Raw genomic sequence first — 21,741 nt, 5'->3', positions numbered from 1 at the left:
GGCACCCTTGCGAAACTTTTTCTTCGGATATTTTACGGTCGAACACTTTCTCTTCACGTAAAGGAAACTAAAAGTAAGGTTCGATGCCTGGAGGGTGGAACGACGACTGACTGGAAATTTGTTCATACCTAGGAATAATTTTTCTCTTTAGAAACGCCCCTAGACAGAAATTCTTCATTTCTTTTAGCGACTAACACCGCAAGGTATATGGTGATATTCAATTTCATCGAAATTTATATTTAGATATTAGATATTGTTGTTTTCAATTCGATATAAATTGACAATTGGTGATATCGAATTTCTGAGTCTAGTCCGTGTATATTCGAGGCAATTCGATTCGAGTCAAGTTTGTTTATCCAGCAATGTCGAAAACAGGCTAATATCTCACGTTCTCGACTAATGAAATAAAAAATAACAAGTATGTTTGCGTTTCGTTATAACAACATAACGTGGGAAATGCTATAATGCTCGAGCGGGATCGCGGTAGTGTATCGTCGTTACAAAGGATAACCGGTGAAGAGGATACGCGGTGCATATCAGTACGAGTGTACGGTGCACAGAGCGACGAAGCAACGCACGAATGCGTCGAGAAAATTGGGAATCGTTATTGTTGCGAATAACGCAACATCTCACGTTCGCGGAATTGGACTGAAAATAATAGTCGTAGAAAGAAAAACCGAAATCGGCGACGCGGCGTGCAGTATTCGTCTTTTCGACTTGGAAATCGGCCAACTTCTGTCTGGTCTGGATAGGTGAGCTAGCGAAGTATTCTCCTTTTTCCAGGAGCAATTGAATTTTTATATCTGCCGAGTGAGAAGTCAGCCGGTAAAAAATGTCGAATGACTCTGAAAGCGGAGTAGGGATAGAAGGTATAAGACGGAACGGAGACGCGTCATGCGTCTTGCACGCTTGACGTTTACGACAAAGATTTCTCTTCTTTTCTCTGCTTTCCTCTCGCCTTACTCGTATTCGCTGGTAACTACCTCAGTCTGCGTAAAAGAAACAAAGATGGAAATATATTATAATAAAATCTGGAAGCGTAAAGTAGAAAGAGTCATAACGTGTAAAGAGGTTGGTTTCTCTTGTTTGCGTTTGCTTAATTAATTTCGTCTGTCTCGTGTATTTTTCATCGTATAAACGATTCACCGACCAAAGACTATTTACCGAACAGAAGAATGCGTCCCCCGGTGAGAAACTGCGAGTATTCAACGATAGAACGTGGACGTACAATGAATTTTGAAAAGGAAACGAGCACAGAAGCGACAATGTTAAAAGGTTGGTACAATGAGACGTATTAGTGGAGTGTTAAAGTAACACCTGTCTGATAAAGTGATCATTTGAAAAAGAATCTCGTGTCCCCTTTTTTCTTCGCTCATTCAGTTTTCATTGCTTTTTCGTTCTTTTTCGCTTTACATTTGCCTTGCTTACCTAGTCGTATATTTTCCTGGAACAAGCGAACAATTATTGCGCGAAAGTCCATTTATCAAAGCGTCTCCGCACTTGGAGATATTACAGGAAAAATTTCGCTGTTTTAACCGCCTATTACAATGTTTTTCGACACCTTACTTTTTATACCTGCACGGTCGGGCGTATCTCAGCGTTTCGTATTTGCACCGATTAACAATTCGATAGCCCTTTAGAAGATGTAATTGAGTTTACGGTACGGTCATCGATTTTATTCGCCACAAGATGCAAGGCATCCTGAGAAACGCGACACTCGAACAACAATTTAAAAAAGAAGCATTCAAGCTTGATAGCTCGCTACTAGATTCAAGGGTTCTTTTCTTGAAATAAATGTTGTTCGCATCGAAAATCTCGCTGAAGTGCTCGCGCAAAGGAATTAAATCTCTCGTTTTACTTTCTTCAAACACGAAATCAGCTTCGAATCTGATGGTACGAAAGATCGAAGCGGCTCTCCACGATCCGACCGTCGCGTTAGTTGCATGAATTATTAATAGAGAGCGGCGCGTTTATTGCGGCAACAAAACCGGCTTAATTCTCCTCCTAGAGATGCGTCAAGTGGCGCGAAAATCCATGCAGCCCAGTGTGTTTTATAGTGCCGTCCCGGCGTAACTTTATCTTCACACTTACGTGCCGTAAAGCGGCAAGTCTTTGAGTTTGCGGCTGTGGCCAAAGTTTCTCTCGGAGTAAATAAATTAGAAACTTGCTAACGCACGACCAACAGATGCTTCTGCAGTTAAGTACCTGACGGCTCGGCTGATAATAGCACGAATGCTCGATCGTATCTGCTCGCAAATGAACTGTGCCTGCTCGCGGGTGCTCGATTGATCGGCGCGGTTAATAGACGATCGTCGAGTTACGGTCATCCTTCGTCCAGAGACACGACGATTAATCGACGGCAACAACCTCTACCAGATTTCTAGTCGCGATACTATTTATCGGTCGGAATAGAAATATACGAGAGACAGTCGTATCGCGTATTGTAACGTTTCGCGATTGCGACGTTACGAAGTCAACGCGCTTCCCAAGTTGGCCGTACTATTTCAACGGCGAAACCGCGAATAAAGGCAGAAGACCGAAAGCGGGGTCCCATAGACGAGCTCCGATCTGATATCGCGAATCCCTCGGCGAATATAGACGAGACGATGGTGTACATAGATTCGCACAGAGAGAAATGTATGCTGGTACAAGGATGAGGATTCGTACACGTTACATGGTGCTGCTCGTGTACACACGAACGCGCCTCTCAAACATACGGCTTGGCATTGTATTCAGCCGCATGCGGTGGAAGATTTGCGGAATTTCTAATCCAGCAAACTAGTCGCTGGTATGGTTGACGGTAGTTTGAGCGATCCGGCAGGTTCACTGTGTCTCATTAGGAGACGTACACAACATCGACCAAGTTGAAGTAGGGAGACGAAACCAGCGACAGACACAAATTGGACCGTTCTGTATTGGGAATTGAAACCTCGTGCCGCATAACAAAGCCAATTTTGTCGCCAGGAAAGGCGCGGACTGCGAAGGAATGATAAAAAGGGCGAAAGGGCTTGCGCAATTTATTCTCGGAATAGGGGTCGAAGAGGGAAAGGAAGTCGAAAGGGGAAAACGAAACGTGTACGACGTTGTTTTGCTTAAAGTTATGGCTGTCTGGCGTCTTCGCAATATCGTGTGATAACTTAGAATCAAAAATTAATTTTGCTCGTGATCCGATCAAAAGTTTTACCGCGATCAGCAGTGGAGCGTCAACTTTATGAATTCTCCATCTTTAAGGGGAAAGTTTGTGCACACAGAGCGAAGTTAAACAACCCGAAAGCACCATATAGGATCGATCGTATTGCAATTAATGCAGCGAAGTTCCTGCGCAATACGAATAACAATAATGCGGTCAACGACGAAATAAGCACGGTGTAGGTCAGCGATACGATCGTTGATTTTGTAAAGCAAGTTATACGCCTTTCGCGATACGTCGCTGACTTTCGTTTACTTTATCTCGAAATGATTGCCGGTTGGTCGGCAATTAATCGACAACTGTACGAGTCGAGTAAATTCGAAAAGTAAAAACAGCGGAGCGCGAACGAATGGCTGGAACGATACAACTTACGAAACGGGACAGCTTCCCCCGAGCGCGGACCGAATCGCGAATAAGATCGACTGACATGCTTGCCATTTCGAAATCCGAAATTCCCGGAAATCTTACGCGTTCGCGTTACATTACGGGATTGAATCGTCCTTTGACTGCCTTTTCGAATGCCGCGCGTAGTTCGTTCATAAATTGTCTGTTCGACTGGCAAAGTACTCTTGCGTACCGACCATTATTTTACGACGTTCCTATCTGTAATTTGACCGACCACAATTAATTATTCGATTTAAAGTGGTATCTGTTTCGCGATCTAGCCGTACAAAATTACTACCTCGAGCGTTCGTTTCCCCTGTAGAATTCGTTTTCGAAACGAGCCGGACGCTTATGTAATTCCGTGTCGGCCATCACGGAAACGAAGTTAAATCTTTCTTTCCCGAGCGGTTTGCATCTCGGGCTATATTACGAGATAACGATCGTGCGCCGTTTATTACACGGCCAGTGGCATTGCAAAATATCAGACTACGTGAAATATGGCACGCAATTGTTGTTCTCCGATAAGCAGGAATTAATTTGCCATGAAACATACTCGACGAACGAAAGACCAGAAATTTATCGAATCAATAATCGCGTCCGCGACGAGCTGCTTGATTTATAGTCGATTAATACTATCGTTTGCTCGATACGTGCTATTATCTTGAGTAAATAATTAGAAATATACGGCCACGATGTATTTTGTAGTAGGGGCTTGGCATGCTTCTGTAATTTTGACTGCGATAAAAATAGATTACACGACATATGCAGACGCGATCACGCGAACGCGTATTTCGTAGCTATCTCGAGGGACAACGCCTCGTCAAAGTCGATGCATACCGCTCGAAACTTCCTCAACACGTTTTAATTATCCTAACTAATTTTATTTCAGGCTATTTCAGGTTGTAAGTAGTATTACCGTACGATGTACGACGCGATAGGGACGAGACGGATCGAGTGGTGTCGAGACAATGTGAAAAATTTTCAAGGTGTTGGGGAAATTCGAGCGATTCGAAAGTTTACATAACCCTTTGTCGGATGTTCGGTTTGCGGAGGAAAACCAGGTTATAGGGCGAGACCGACGGGGCGTCGAACCACCCGATCGGTCAGAATATAAAGCACACTGGACGATAATAATTTGGCGCGGTACCAAAGTTGGGGATTCTGTTAGCCGGCCCGTACTGTCATCGTGGAAAAAATACGGTCACCAAACATACGAGGAAATCCGAACGTCGCGCCAGCCGCTATTCACCGCAACTTCCAGCTCCGTGTTTTCGCACTGAAGGTTGGATTTTTGTTCCCTCGTCCCTCCTTTCTTGAACGTCCGTGAATCGGCTTGTCCTGTCGAATAAAGACCACGGTACTATCGTTGCAACAAAAAATGGGACGCAAGCGCATTCTGTCCGACTATTAGCAGATTTTTCATTTTTCGAAGCTTTCACGGCCAAAGGATCGGACGTGTTAAGCTTCCGAATAATTAATAAATTTGCCAGAATAAATATGTAATATTTAATGGAACGGCTGAGTGTACGTATGATCGAAGTAGAGAAGGATGGCTAGTGGAGCGGAGAACGGAGGAAAATCCGCGTAATCCTCGTAAGGATTGAAATAGTATGTATAGCTGCTCCCCATAGGGATGGAGGAGGACATTGGTTTACGGAAACGGATTTTCGTTATCGGCATAACGGCCCGGAGTTCGACCTGCAGGGTTATCTTATTCGAGGTTGCCGAAGCCTCCAACTCTTGCGTTTCCATATCGCATAAAATGCGAGAGCATTACTTGGTTGGAATCCCGGGTAATAGACAGTAACGAAGATCAGTGGAACATTAACGGTGACTAGCAAAATATTTGAGGGTTTTCGCCAGCGAAAACTGTACGCGGTAACTCGGTACTCGATATCTTCCAAATAAAATCTTTGCCGCGATATATTCGCTTCCACGTATGATACACACACTCTGTGTATATTTTTTTTTTTTTTTAGAAACGTTTAGTACACGATATATATTTAAAAGTGATCACTTTTCGTCTGTCAGGAGTAAAAAAAATTATTTGAAATTCACGCGAATATGTCATTTTTATACGATAATATCGCTTCATAGGAAAATATACGTATACGTATAACGATAATCGTACTGTAACGTAAACAAACCCTGGGAAACATTCGCGATCAATAAAGTATTAATCTGCACGATGTAAAATGACTTTTGCAATTTTTTCTTTTTTTTTTTATTTTGCTCGCAGCACTCTGCAAATTTCATACGAGCGGCATCGTTCGATTTGTCGCGTTATTTTTCCCAGTGCCGGTCTTATTTTTTCGTTTCACGCAGGACCAGATGCACGGTTTTAAACTGTTATAAAAATCCGCGTATTTCGCTTGTCATGACGCACGCATGCATATCTCGTGGTTACGAATGGGAATGTGAACATGCAAATATGGATCACAAATATCGAAGCATACCAACGCCAGTATTTAAATTTCGCCTGACAATATTCGACATACCGTTACTAACTTTTTATATGGCGAATACATTAGCTGACATTTAAAGGGAAATTACTGGGCTATTGCAGAAAGAGCAGCTTTCGAGCTAACGTGGAGGCTCGGTACTCATAAAAGCTACTACGTTCGATACTATAAAATGAGAATATATACCTAACAAAAGAATATTGGAACGAAAATTATGATCGCCGCGCAAGCTTCGTAAAACGTGCGCAGTTTTACCACGGCGTGTGACACGCTTATTCATGGCATTGCATAAACTGTATACGTTCGTAGCCGTAAAGAATGCGTCTAGTTCTACCGTAATCTACGGCAACGTTTCTCGTCGTTGCGAACAACTTTTCTGCCGGGCGGAAATGAAATCATGGCCTATTATGCGCATGGTAAAATACTCTTTCGTATTCACAACTGTTTCCTCGCTTTCAATTACTCTGTCCCGTAGTATAAAACGTTTCGCGTTTCAAAGGGAAACAAATTGCACGACGATGATCGCAACATCCGTGGCCAGTAGCATCAGAGATTTATACAACGTGTAACTTCCTTCCTCGCTTCGAAACTTGTCTCGATTTCGGCGAACAAACATCTTTAATTTTCTGTTGCTAATGACGAAAAAGCGGAGCAACAGATCGACACGATCTGGTTTATCTTGGTCCGTGCGAAAAGTTTGACATTTTTGCTCGAGTTGTCGGGAGCTTGATCTAAAGTCTGAGATAATATCGGTCGAGCTTCAAGGTGGAATTGGACTCCCGGGGTATGCCGGAGTAGATTCCAACGAACCGTCGCGGCATGATGGCACGCCCGCAATGTCTAATCAGTGCCAACTCAATTTCCTGGCGCGTCTATTGTCACTTGATTCCAGGCGCGTCTCATTGCCCTTTGTATGCGTGCGTGTGCTGGCGCCCTTTGTTAACGATGCACTCGAAACGCCTGGAATCGTTGGGCGCGTACGTTGAAAGTTTTAAAATTTTGTAATCGCTGAAAATTGAAGTTTTACGAGAACTTGCAGACGTTCCTTCGTCTCGAATGTATCTCGATAAGTCTCGAGTTGCTTCGCATGATCGATTTCTCTGATCTCGAACGCTCGAATTTCTCGAGAGCTATTCGAACTATCGATTTCCAAGGAACCATGTGTTTGAGATCCTTAAAAAGTTTCGAGTTTTTGCGCGCAGTTTGACATTCGCTAAAAAGTCGATCGATCTTTCCCAAGACCCAATCTCCCTTTCACGAGTCTCTTGCTGAATTCGAAAAACGTCTTGGTAGACGTTCAAACTTCCACTGAAAAGGATCAAATGTTTATTAATATCTCTTTGCCCGCGCGGCTACCTATCCGCTTCTCCAAACTAAGTTTTCCTAGTCATCTTACGCCTAGCTCTTTGGGGTTTCAAGAATGCACGAAGTTCGTAGCGAATGCATGAACTTGCGTCAAGTACCGTATTCATTTAGACCGTTAAGCTGATGAATTCACGGATAGTCGAGATTCTTGGACACGTGCTTCCGATTTATTCATGTACGTGTTACGTAACGAGTAAAAGTTTTCGGCTACATATTGGAACGTCGTTTGTTCGCTGAATCGACTAAATTAGCGATTGATTTGTATTTGACTTCAATATGATGTATCTATAAATAGTAGATAATAATAGCGGTAACAATAGTAGTAACAATGGTAGTAGTAATAATAGTAATGATAGTAGATAAATAATAAATAAAAGTTTCTCTCGTTTTATGAGGAAATAATAGACGAACAACGTTTTTTGTTTTATATTATTTTGTCGAATTACGTACGATCCATTTTGTCTTGTTGAGATAAACACCGCGACATTTCACAGACTTAGAATTTAATAGAAATATTTGCCTTATTTCCCTGTAATACACGTACATATTTCCGAGATAACAATTAATGATAGCGTATCAGCGCTTTAGCCGAGCTCGTTAACTGGTTTTTCCTAGAAAATTATATTTGATGGAGGAGGACTCGCGAGATGGTCGCGTACTTTCTACCGAAAAACGTATTCAGCAGGTCGTACCATGGCAATATTTCTTTTTGATGCAACGTTGATAGCGAACCATCCCGATTATCCCGTTTCTTCTCGGATCAATGCCACTGTTCTTTACTCTCTAACGTTTGATTACTGCAGATTCAATTTCATGGGAAGACTGTCATAATATTTAATCGGTGCCGACTCAATTTCCCGGCTACGTGTCTATTATCGGGCAATTTTAACAGGGTCCGTGCGTCTTCCACGCGAGCGCTTCCAACTATGAAGCGTTGCGTGAGTACAGACAGTCGAGGGTGAGTTTGCGCTGCTACCGTTGAAGGGACATCGACTATCCGGGCTAACTTGGTCGTTTCTAGCCCCTGAGTGTCTTGAGCAAGCGTTACAATGCCACCCGATATCTTCGAAAAGCTGTCTGAAGGCCGCAGAAAAGGGTCGCTGGATTACGCGTGTCATCGGTTATTTATGATTTCCAGGAGGAATATTTCCCTCTGTCCTGTTCGAATGGATCTCGCAAGCCGCAGGTCGTTCTTTTTTTTTATCAAATTTGAAATCTCGGTCGGACTAGCGTCGAATAACAATAAAAGTATCATTGGTTCTTTTATGTATGGCGTAAGCTTCGAAGAAGCTTGTCAATTTCGAAGGAGAGACACGAGAATTATAAGTAACGTAAAACTTCTCAATTTTCTCCGAAATTCTTTCTCGAAATAAAATGGCAAATTCTGAGTTTTCAAATATATTTTTTCATCCGCAGCTTGTTGATATGGAGGACGTGCGAAAAACCATGTCACGATCAAACTCTATTTCAGATAGGAATAATACATTATTCAGAGACTTAACGCGAATCACCGTGCTCCGCGCAACAGCAATAGCCAGATACGATGTGGCGACGTGTATCGTGTTCTATCTATCGCGTGCAAAAGAATTGATAAAACAGGCAAACATCGTAATTTTAAATGAAGAAGCGGGATTAAGGTCAAGGGTGGAGGTTGGTGTCGTGCCGATAGAAAGCCACTACGAGAGGAGAAACGAAATTGCGAAGATTACTTTTCCGCTTGCTTGACCCTCGTTGCTCTCGGACATTCTACCTAAGGTACAGCTCTGAATAATATAGTAATATCTTATCGATAAACTCGATATCCACGAAGGATAAAGGCGGAAAGCCTCTACACCGAGAAATTGTACATTTTCACATGACGCGCGAACCAATTTTTTTATCGAGTTTGCGATCTGCAGTTAATTGGTTTAATCGATTTTGAGAAATTTCTGTTTACTATGTGAAAAAGAAAATTTATATGCGCAACAGCTTACGTCGTACCCTGAGTCTACTCGACAAACTTAATCGGCTGTGCGTCCTCCATACGGTCGACCATAAATTCCAATGGTACTACGTACATCGTACTCGATCCACGTCGTTAAATCGATACGCAGCCTCCGTTTATAATGCACGACCAGCTCGTATCTTTGTCGACAACGTCGCGGCAGACTAGTAGTCACTGGCTTCGAAAGCCGTGTATAAAAGTTCGATGAGGCGCCTACAATTTTCGTTATCTTGCATCTACTCTCGATGGATTATTGATCGCTCGGTTGTTACACGACGGCGTTACACTCGGCTCTATGTAACGCTCTTGACAATGTCGAGTGAGACATAACCGTCCTGCTGTCCTTAAAATAGAAGCAAGTTTTCGCATCGAAACGATTAATAATTTAATTTCTGTGGAAAGAACTTTGCGAGCGGCTCTAACTTCCCGTTATTCTTTTCCTATAACTCGTCGTATGAACAAATTCTGATGTATTTTTATCGATTGAACGGAAGTAAGTAATTCTCACGAGAGAATCAAATTCGTTTTTCGATAGATCAAGCAGTTAGTCCTTTTCGAAGGAAAATGTCGACTAACAAAATATTATTTACGAGAGGCCAGTCCGATAAGCATCCACAGGCTTTGCTCGATTTCCATAAAACGGTAGAAGTAACTTCTGAATCATACAGCGACTGTTATATTTGGTAGCTTCGGCGTAGTCTCGGTGGATTGCGAGTGAATCGAACGCGATTGAACATCCCTCGAGCGAAAGCGAGACGCGTTCGCAAAAATACGAAGACAACCGCTGACAGGCGGCGATCTGCTGAAAATAATGACGTAGAAACGATCGTTTATCAACGCGAAACGTCAGGCGAGACGTATGACAAACGTGGATCGCGAATGAAATACCGCGGCTCGATGGAGGAAGCACGAAATTACGCGAAATTACCCAATATTACCGAGGAACACGCTAAGCAATGGCCGTCTCGACCGAGTCTACACCGTCTAGACCGTCTACACCACCTGCCAGGTGTGCCTAACATCCAAGTGTTTTCCTGCGTGGTCGGAAGCACAGGGCCTTAAATCAGCTCGATTATCGCGTATAGGATATTGTAGCTGGCGCTAGATCCTAGCCTCCCGGCTACGTCCAGCCATTAGAGAAGCAGGAAGTCGGCCATTACGTTATCGTGCAGTTCGTTCATGGAGAACCAAAAAGAAAAGAGGCTCTGCTACAATCTTTCTCCTGGATTGTTGTGCTACACCGACATCGTAATATTATCAATATTATATTTTAGAACTATTAATCATATTACGTTCTCTGCGTTCAGATACTTATTTATCTAAAGGAATTTACGAGGCAAATGTCTCGAAGCTAATATTATTCTATAGAATATTCTGAGAAAAATGATAGCCTCTGACGTATAGCAAAGTTCTATATTAAATTATCACGTAGCGGAACTAATGGTGACGAATTGTATGGTGTTTAAGTTTGATAAGTCGATTAACGACTTAAATAGTTCAAATTTTCCAAACACTAGGAAACTTTTTTACTCTCGGGGATAAAATTCAATCTCGGAAAAGTTTGAAAACGTTCGACAAATTTAGGTACGTTCGCACTTTTGAGAAGTCAATCGTGGAAAATGCATCGAAGGAACAGCTTCCAATGAAGGAAATCGACGCTCGCTGGCAGGTTTGACTGGACTCGATAAACACGGGCCAGACGAGCGATCATTTTCCTCTTGATGAAAGAACGTGGATAATCTTAAGAGAGGATCATAATTACAGTTGCATGGAGAAATACTTTCCCGGAACAATTGTCCCGGCGTCAAGACTTAATCGACTTTGCCTTCTTCTGTTTGTCGAACGTCGATTGAGATTTCTGTAGGAAGTGGGACGATGAAATCCCCTTGGATAATGTCGTGGCCGATTAAAAAGAGTCGAGCGTAAAGTGTACCCTGCCGCAGGGATGGATTTTTTACTTGTTAACTAACTGACCTCGATTCCCGCGTATATCTTGTATCATTTCGCTCGCGTTGATAAACGATATCTTTCGCGAAACGAGAGAATGCTACAATCTTTCTGACAAGTGCGCTTGTTCGGGCGAGACGTGTTTCGTTCGTTTTATACGAAAAACTTGTCAAGAGTGCGCGATCAGTTTTGTAAAACAACGCGGCACCAGTTACCCAGTTTATTTACAAAAATTGCGCTGCGATTGCCACGGGAGAATAAAGCAAAGAAACTGACGCGTACGACGATTTGCGAATTCGCGCGTTATTTTGTATCCGTCGCATAATAGCTTTATTCACCGCGTCAAACTCTGTGTTTCGAAATATCGGAAATATATATTTGTAGAATTTCCAATTCTAGGAATAAGGCGAATTTTCGATATGGTAGAGTTTGAGTTCTCAAAGTACAACGTAAATTGACGGCAACAGTGAATGAACAAGATTAATAGGAACGAGCAAGAAACGTATCCTTATGCGTGGAAATTTCTAATACCGTCTTATTACCGCTATGTAATTCAAGTATTTGTCATTCATTATACATTCCCCTTGATAACAACTGTCTTTCCGTTCCGTCGTTGCAGAGTCGAAAACTCGCTGAACAATCTTAGAAATGCAACGTTATGTCAGAGTTTGTGTAATGAGTTAATAAGAAGTCTTAACAACTTGAAGGTACGAGCACGCGTAACACGTAGTAACGGTAATTAGATGCAACTCGAACTTGTGTATATCCTGTGGATTAGTCGTTGGTTTGAAGTTTAAACGAATGCGCCGCCTAATGTTTAATTTATTTCCATCCTCCTATCGGGTCTCTGAGAGAGACCGCTCGCCTTGCGATACTATCCGAGATGCGTGTAAAATGTATAATCAAGGAACGCTTTATAGACGTATAACAGCAACGATTTTTTCCTGCACACGTTGGAAGACTTCCGAACGATATCCGAATTTAGTTCACTGACAACGATGTAATTCCTCGTAAAAGATAGCACGAGAATAAAATCCGAAATTGTACCATCATAAATTACGGTCCACCACGTCGAGCGAAAAATTTAAACGCGGAGAACCGTTCCAATGTGGCTGGTTCTTCTCGCGCGGAGTGTAGTTAAATCCTCATGTCGAAACTCCCCAACACGTTACAGTCTCGGCAAAAATATTTAACAGCTTTCTTTTGTACCTCTATGGATCTTTTTTACAGCCAGTCAGACATTCGCCAAGTTCCGGCGCACAGAGTAATCCGTACGTGTTGCGTTTAGATGTGCGCGGCTAATTGCAAGCTTCGCGTACATTTTTTCAGTCAAGGAAACATCCTGCGGCGGTAGTTAGGTCAGAGCGTGAAGAGCGCAGACCGGTCGGTCCTGGTGGTTGTATCGCGGAACAGTTTTTGTTCAACGTACAACTCGAGTTCGAAAAACATGAAATTCCCCGTTCCCGTGAGAAGAAAGCAGCTCGTTTCACGGAGAGCGCGTGTCCACTAGCGTATTAGCAGACAGAACGTACTAAAATTCTTTCGGTACCCTGGCTGCGATGGTGATTCTCAGGCGGCAGCTGCGAAAAGAGCGCATCCATGTTTCATTTCCATCTCCATCCGGGACGCTGGTGCGAACCAACAACATCTCGCGAAAGGTTACATTTTTCGAGCATAAGTTTCATCCTTTTTATTCGCAGTTGCTGTGCAAAATCGTATTTATGATTTCACGAATTAAAATTTATAGAGGCTCTCGCGACGAACCATGTTCTTATGAATATTTATAAAGATTAGCTCTCTAATTTCCCAGAACTTTCACCGAAATGTCAATCAGGGAACGAGGAATCGGTTAAAATACTTTCCCATCTCGTGTCTCCTAGACCACAGGAAATTCGATAAACTCGATCGCTCGCGAAAAGATAAAACATTCATCGAGTAGCCGGAAGCGTCTCGACGATCAGACATCCTGGCGACGGTACTTTCTTCCCTCGCGTATACTCCCCGATTATTTCGAACCGTGGTGTTATCCTCGGTCCTGTAAAGCTGCACTCGTGAACAACGGGTAGCGCTTTTGTTAATCGTAGTTCCGAACTGACGTCTAGTGGCGAGGCATACGGCAGATGTTGTGTTGCTACGTCGTTACGAAATGTCCACGCTGATTAATCGCGAACGACGAGGACCCTTTGCGTCCGTAACTGTCGGCTGCAATCGGTTCTACATGCTCGTTGGCGCAGACGCGATATTCCGGTCGTCGTGCTGGCGATAAATTAAACGATTGTATTTTGCTGTCTCTCTCTCTTCCTAAAACTTGTCGAATCTGGTGCTGAATTCTTCCGAGAGAAAATGCTTTTGATGCATGTTGTTTACGAGCCTCTGCAATGCTCAAACACGACAATAAACGAAATATGAAACGAAAGACACGCAAATAGGGGTCTCGTAATGGTAATTCCGATAATTTGTATGTTCCGAAAGCTAAACACATCGTGTAAACAGCCGGCATCTTGATGAATTTTAATTTGCAGTAAAAAATCTCGAGCAAACGGTTTCCATTTGATGTACGCCATTGATAAAGGCACGAAAGGATTATTAACGGAGTAAACCGAACGGTTTATTAACCTTGAACACACAAAGAGACAAAGCTCTATGAGGTTCAGAGAATGCCAGACCCTATCCTTTCTATTTTCTATTTATTCGTTCATCGTTTGTTTGCGTTTCACAGTATCGTCGCTGTACCTTATACCGGTCGTCGTAGAAAAACGCAAGAAGAACAAGGAACAAAATGAAAAGAAAAACGAGAGATTTCTTCGCTATTGGGAAGCTTTGCGAAACGAAGAAAGTTGGCGAAACGCATCAACGGTTTTCAGAAGCTATGTGTTATAGTTTTATCGTTTTGCGAGCAACGAGTTGAACTCGATTCTCTTTCAACGGTGCTAACGAATAAACGAAGCGTATAAATCGTTGCCTTTAATCACTCCCCAGCGAAATACTTAAGAGAAAGAAGAGAGCTGCACCACATAACTGCGGCTCTTCCGGCAGAATAGATGGCAGCCATATTGCAAGACAGTAAAGTTGATATAGTGGTCGGGTCCAACTGAGGCTCGCGTTACAAAGGATAACACGAAAGCGAACAAAAGTTTGGAAAATGCTCGGAGAAAATTATGGCTCTGTTTCTCCTAACGCTAGCATCCTTGCGAAATGATAATTCAAGTCAAAGAAAAAATTCTGCTTCCGTTGTTTCTACACGAACTGAAAACTTTTTACGACACAAATGAGCGAAATGAAATTGTTATTACTGGAAAGACAAGGGAAATTTCTTCGCTTTGTACGTCAGCGTAAAAATTCAACTATGCAATACGCACAGACGACGTCGTCGTCGTTTGGTTCCGCGCGTCTCGTTACGACGTGAAATTTTTACGTAACGCAGCAAGGCCTAGTCGACCATCGGCTATGATTCATCGGCCACCTCGGGTTCGTTCTCTCAAGGTTGTCGACGTAACTCGTTAGCGGAATAAAACGGCGGCAAATACAGAAGAGAGGACTGATCGTTTAAAACGCAACGTAAACACGGTCCAATCAAAGGTTATGGGCCATTAGGCAAGAGAGAAAATTGCGCTGCGTATGCAGGCGCACGCGTCCGTTTGCTAATCGGTCGCGCGAGCCAGCTCACGTGCTCGTCCGACCGTGAAATCTTTTCGCGTCATTGGTCGCTAAACGCGTATAAATCACTGGCGTTGGTCGTCGACAGCGCTTTCCACTAAGTTACCTGGAAATTACACGGATCGTTTCCACGGTGTATCGCGCAACGTTGGCGCCGCTGGCTGTCAGAAAAAATGCCAACCATGCTGAAAAATATACCGTATCGGAGACGAGCGCTGTCAAGAGAAAGGGTTTCCGCTTGGCCTTTACCGAACCACTGATCGGGTCCTGTGAGAACGAGGGATACGTCTTTGATAGCAAAGCATACAAAATTAAGTATGATCGCAGGGGATGTTCGAATGAAATTTGAAACTGAATCTTCGATTTTCATAACCGAAGTTATTCAGGCGAGCCGATGAATTGCTGTTTTCTAAAGCTGTATGCTTCAAATACCCAATTTGCGTAATCGCGCATTCAGTTGGTCCATAACGATTTTGCAATAGCTTTCCTATTTGTCGCTATCGGATAAAGTTTCAAATTGCGTCGTGGCATTTAGCGTCTCTCATTAACTAGCATGGAAAAAGTTGCCTCTGTTTCTTTGTCACTGGGATCAGGTTTCTCGTTGTTCATTTCGATTCATTCCTTCCACCCTTATAACGGTATTCCCGAGGCGAAGGAGATTGGTAGCTGGTAATAATGAAAAGTCATAAATAAAAATTACAAAGAGATCCTCTCAGCGAGCAACGTCCATAGTAAGCGTCATAGGAAAGAAGGCAGGTGAAAAAATAGATTCTGTATCGGGTAAACTTTGTTACTTTGCCCGTTAGTTCGTCTTGCGACTCCCTATTTCCTTTATCTCTGTTTCCTCGCTTCTTCGGTTAAACAACGACTCGCCCATCTCCTCTGTTCGCGTTCCCCTGTCTCTTCTTCCACCAGCAACCGGTTCCACTGCCATCGTGGGAACTTGTTAGCCATGTATTCTACCTTAGAACTTTGCACTTCGTGGCAACGTGCACGACCTGTATGCATCCTCAAAACTTCCCGCGATGAATCGATGAACAACGGACAATGGAGAACTTTCCAAAGCTGGAAATCAACTTTCAATTATCGTATACAACTATAAAAATGTGAAACTCGAGACCGTAGAAACTTGCATTAGACCCGAAAAGTTGTACGATGAAACATTTTGTGTACGTCATTCGATCACGATGTTTGTCAGGGAATTTTCCTGTTATCGACTGTACATATTATCCTTTGTTAAGCTCTTTAAGTCAAAGTCTAACAAACGTAAATTCTTGTGCTAATTGTTTCTGCTTTGTGTTCCCTTAACAAACAACCTGGGATGGCGGAGAAATAAAAAAAGAACAGCTTTGCGGGATTAGTTCGACTACGAGAAAAAGCGGCGCATGGACACGACTGTCTCTTTAGTCCGGTGGCTTTTACCTCGGCAGATGATCCAAAAGCGACACGTTTGATCAAACCGTGAGTTTCACGCACGTCCAATTAAGGTCGTGCGCGGACGTCGCGGACGCAGGATAAATAAACGAGAATACAAGGCGAGCGACGAGCTGCGGACGTAGGGGTGGAGTAACGGTGAAGCAAGGGGACGGAGAAGTGGCGAGGACCGTGTATTTACAGGATTTCATACGGCCATTAAATTCCCATTTGCCCATCGATCGGTATTTTCTACCGTGGGACCATAATTCGCGCTCCAACGTATCCGTATATATCCGTGACGACAGCGGCGTCGACAATCCTTGGAATTACGTTAATTGAATTATCACCGGCAAGATTGCATTTCCAGGACTATCTGCAACTATTGCGCGCGTTACGGGAAGGTTTCTGGCACTTGTGACGTCTCTTGCGGCTCTATTATCCGATATAAACCATGTACCGAGACGTCGTCGAAAATTTATGAAATCAATGTCGGCTGGAAAAATTTCTTCTCTCGCGGAACCGCGAGAAAAAAAGGCGGAAGGAAAAACGTCACTTTCTCGCGGAAAGATGTAACGACGTGCTGATATCTACCGGTAGTATATCATGCCTAGTCGCAAATTATAGTGGCCCGTGCTGCGTTTGATAGATGACCGCAATTCAGTTTAATAATGGCCCCTAGTAACGCCTTCCAAGTAGCTGGATTACTGTAACTTCGAAAAATAAGTAGTGGGCCCCTATCGTCGCGGTTCTTCCGACTAACATTACCACCTGCGTGTAATGCTAACCCCTTTTAAGCGGTCGGGTTAGAAAGTACCCGAGTTCGTAAAAGTATACTTTTTCTTTTTCTCAAATTATGTAAATTAATATCGCGCGGCATGATACGCTCGTGTTCTCGTACAGTTGATTAGGTACACGAAGGAATTATACACGTCTGTTGACTCTGAGACTCAAATCGTTCGATAATTAAATCAGGAAATTCATTGCACCACTGAAATGTAGCAAAATTCAGTTTATGTCGACTCATCGAACACAGGAAATCATGACGCACAATCACTTATGTTTTAATAATAATGCCAATCATCGGTACGTATAATTATTATAACGTCATGATCGACAAATGTGACGCGCTATTTTTGTGATCGACGAGCCTTCGCGATAATAACGAGAAATAATCAAATTTCATTTATAGCCGATCGCGCGAGATCGTCCATCATACAGTACCGGTTACACACGCGACTATTAAACCGAAATTCGCTCTCCAGGTTATAATCGTAAACAGTCCGTTTGACTGTGGATGTGAAACTACCTCACGGTTCACTGAATTTCCTTCAACCGGTATTATTTGAAGAGTACGTGTATGTATAGGTCGAGAATTTCTCTGTTTGTTATCAGCGTGCACCTGAATTTCTGCATACATTCGTTGCGCCGAATAATCATAATGGTTCACTTGATAACGATAAAGTAGAACCGTCTATTGTTCGCACGCGTTATTATACGATTTCGAACGTACCGCTGTATTTGTCGAAATTCTATCAATTACGAATTGTACGAATCATATATAACGATATAGAAGAACAATCAAATAGAAAGGTCGAATAGTCGGAGACAGAGTTGAAATTATAAAATAGTGCCAACTAGCTCACATAGCCAGACTACGTGATAATCTGACGAATATTTCATAGTAATTTAATAGCGAAGAACGTACATTATATTACATACAAACAATTCAAAATATTAAGAAACGTAATTGAAATAAAATGCGAGTAACGATTTAAAAAGAACAAATTATTTTGCACGTATATATTTCATGCCGTATAAAGAGAGATTCGCAACAATTCGAATTGTTCAATCAATCTCTATATAATACCACACAACAAATATATACATACCGTGTGAATGATAAGTCATGTGCAATGCTGCGTTGCGAATCGCATTCGTGTACGATTAAATGCAAATGTGTGTATACTCGAAAGGTTGGAAACGGTTGGAAACGGTTGGAAAATGCGAACGATGGTGGATACGGTGTGGCGGGTACCATGTAACATATATGGTCGGGATGCATGGAGAGAGTTGGACAGGGGAAGGTGGTTACGTTCGCAGAGTACGCCGTTTTGACAGCTGCCACTCTGCAGTTAATCGAGTTTTCATGTTAATGGGCTGGTCAACGGTAACGAATTGAGGCCGATTTTCAACGGTGAACGTAGATACAATGCGAAGCAAAAGACAATGTAAGCAGAGATATGCATCGTAACCGTATGCCGCAAAAACGGTAATGCGAATAGAATATTAAATACAACGTGGTCTGTGAACGAATAACGGCGAGCTTGCAAATGCCACCACTGTGATGAAATGAAACCACTGCTTTAATTAAGTAGACGAATTCAAATCGTTACAGGATGTTAAGAGCGTCGGATCCGCCTCCTAAGCTCGTAGGAGGATCGTGCACGAGACCGAAGACTTATTGATATCGCAATGCAGAGATATATCGCGTAATCGCTTTGTACGGTCAAGAGTTCCAGTGACGTGTTTTGATTCTGAGAATCGATCGTGGATGCCAATATCTTGATGCAACGATTCGATAACACGACAACATACAATGGATATTACGCGCGACGACGTAATCAGCGTCTATCGCTAATGAATTAATCGGGTTATCGGTGAAGGAGAGATGCCTGCAGGGAGACAACTGCCGCTGAGATGTCGCATGGACATAGCCTCTCACTCATCTCTGATTACGAATTCGACGTGGGATCGACTCTGGGATACCGATTGCTCGATGACCAAATGGCCGATGTTCGCGCGATAATTTCTGTCGCTATCTGCGTACTAGACATTTGCAACGTCGCATCGTCGTGAATCGATATTTTCTCATTGACATTGCATAGCTGTTGCTAGACGTAGTAAACTTTAAAAATGTTCGGATAATTATCGCGTTAACGTAAATGATTAGCCGCCTTTTAACACGCTTGATTTCATGCGACGACAAAATCTTTTGATGAATTTATCGAGCAGCTTCTGAACTTCTGCGCGATGATCCGTAAATAAAAATTGTAAAGTCTCGTGTGTCACGAAGTATTTCGTGCGGAGAAAGAAGTATTCTTGGCCTCGTCGTTGAACCGCGAAACATCGGTCCCGTTTAATACATGCAGCACACGACCTTTACCACGGTTTCTATTCATCTTGATTATTAGTAGGGTAGAAGGAAATTATGTCTATAATTACGGCTTGAGTAAAAATATTCCTAACGCGATACCGTATATAAGAGCAAGCACGGACATACATACTTCTTTTGTTCTATCGATTCGCGCCTCGGCCAGCACAATTTATAAATACCTTGTAAAGCCCGTGTACACGTGCTGCGCGTTAACATGCGACCGACCCGCGTAACCCCTTGTTTCTACGCTGCGTGGGAATCTGCAATGTAAAAATATCCTCTACAGCCCAGGAATTTCCCGCTGTTCTTCACTTCCCGCCTCTTCTATTTTAACAACCACGTTTTAGAATATGCAAATGCAAATTTAGAATAGATGTTGCGTGTCGCAGTCGGACTTTGTCGTATAATTTTCGCGCGCTTTTATTGCCATTCGAAGTAAGGAAGAAGACAACGAAAGACTGAAACGTTCGTTGCCAAGGCACAATCGGAGCTTAACGATGGTGTGCGCTCAAGAAAAAACGACCGTATAGGGGAAACTTAATGGCTTTCGTACTATTTTTGTTTTATTCGTTCGTCACTTGTCGTATGTAATTCCGATGCTATTGAAGAAGAGAATTCGCGTGTCCGTACGTGACCGATCGACATAGCCTCGCAAAGTCGCACACGTCAGACCGTTTCCGAACAGAAGTGTATCAATTCGATGCACTGAGCAAATGCCACTTAGCATTACACGGTCGATCGCCTATATACCATACGAAGTTACGGCTTTCTACGTTCGATGCACTCTGGTGCGACGCCAGCCCAAAATTAGTTGGCTAAACGCGATAATTGCGAGCGTCTATTAATTATGTCGTGGTCTTTAAATGACCAGCTATAATCGTGGTCGAAACTTATCTCGACGTGGTCTCCCCCATAACGTAGTGCGCGCTCGGCGTGCTATAGCATCGTTGCTCCATAGGAAATTGGTCAACGGCCTCGTTTATTGCAGCTCGTACAACTTTTATCGTTTCGCCGTAAAACTTTATACTCGTGGAATCCGTTACAAGGGAACATGGACATGTTGGACTCGTATGGTGTGCATTGGACGCGACCCGATCTTTGCGACTATTTTGCAATAAAAATTATTCGCTAGCGCGTGAGTTCGTTCGCATGTCCGAATAGTTTTAGCACGTCTGACATCTGCTTGATTTCTCTACTGGCTGTTCGCCTTGAATTCGTCCTCGCGTCTCTGTATAGCTTTGTTCTTAACGTCGCTCGAACGTCTAATATACGTCGTCGTTATCGCGACCGATTCACAGACAGAGAGATGGGAAATCCGCGGATATACTTTTTTTGTCTGACCGTGAGAGCAGCAGCCTGCAGGGCTGCGATTAAGGTTTTTAATTTACACGCTTTGTTCTTGCTGACAAATGGCGAGTAAACAAAGTACGTTGCTGGGACCGCGTATTGATAAAAGTTTAGAGGAAGCACGTTGTGCGGCAGTTGTGTAACTTCGTTCCTCGTGGTTCGCGCATTTAATCTCCAGCGTGTTTTTACCTGCTGTAAAATCACATTGTAAACTATATTTCATAGAACTGGACGCGCTCATAGTTATACTACGAAATGAGCCATGAGTAAGAAGATTGCTTATCGTAATTGCAATTCAGGACTCGGAACGAAACGAACGAAGACCTGCGGCTCGTCGAGAATAATTTCAGCGATGTATTACCGCTTCCCAGGCTTCAATAACGCTCGGCTGTCGCGCGTCTGGCTGATCCAAACCGCTCACCGAAGCGAATTCGTCTCAAAGCGTGATCCCGGCCGATTCGTCTCGCTGATCGTGACTATTATCTATTCCGCCGCGCTGTTCCATGCAAACGACGGAATCGGTCGAATTCAGCCATGCACGAACAGACGACCGAGCATGCTACGCGAAAGGCCGCTATTACTTTTCAGGCAAACCACATAAATAGACGACAACCCAACGCATAAATAGTTTCCCTCGGTCTGGCTTTCGCGAGATGGGACGCAATTGCGCGGATCATGATTGGCATCTATAATTTCAATTTCGTTCTCCTGTTCTCTGCTTCCTCTTCCACGTCTCTCCTATGCTCCAACGTCCGACCTTTATCCGAATCTAGGCAACGCGTTGCAGCGTCGCATCGATGATTCGCGCGATCACATAATTTATCGTTGGACAACA

At 43.2% G+C, this 21,741-nt stretch overlaps 1 protein-coding gene across 1 annotated transcript in view; it reads right to left on the bottom strand.

Moving 5' to 3' along the window:
* Positions 1 to 21,741, bottom strand: part of LOC122570492 — a 48,294-nt gene continuing 26,553 nt past the window's right edge. Inside the window, exons 3-4 of the mRNA XM_043732864.1 lie at positions 4,789 to 4,912; positions 1 to 128 (exon numbers count right to left, since the gene is read on the bottom strand). Coding sequence (XP_043588799.1) covers positions 68 to 128; positions 4,789 to 4,912 — 185 coding nt within the window. The 3' untranslated portion in view covers positions 1 to 67. The remainder of the gene's footprint in view (positions 129 to 4,788; positions 4,913 to 21,741) is intronic.

Source organism: Bombus pyrosoma, linkage group LG9, assembly GCF_014825855.1.
Source record: "Bombus pyrosoma isolate SC7728 linkage group LG9, ASM1482585v1, whole genome shotgun sequence".
Lineage (NCBI taxonomy): Eukaryota > Metazoa > Arthropoda > Insecta > Hymenoptera > Apidae > Bombus > Bombus pyrosoma.
The sequence above is the reverse complement of the archived record's forward strand: the minus strand, read 5'-3'. Positions and strand labels throughout refer to the sequence as shown.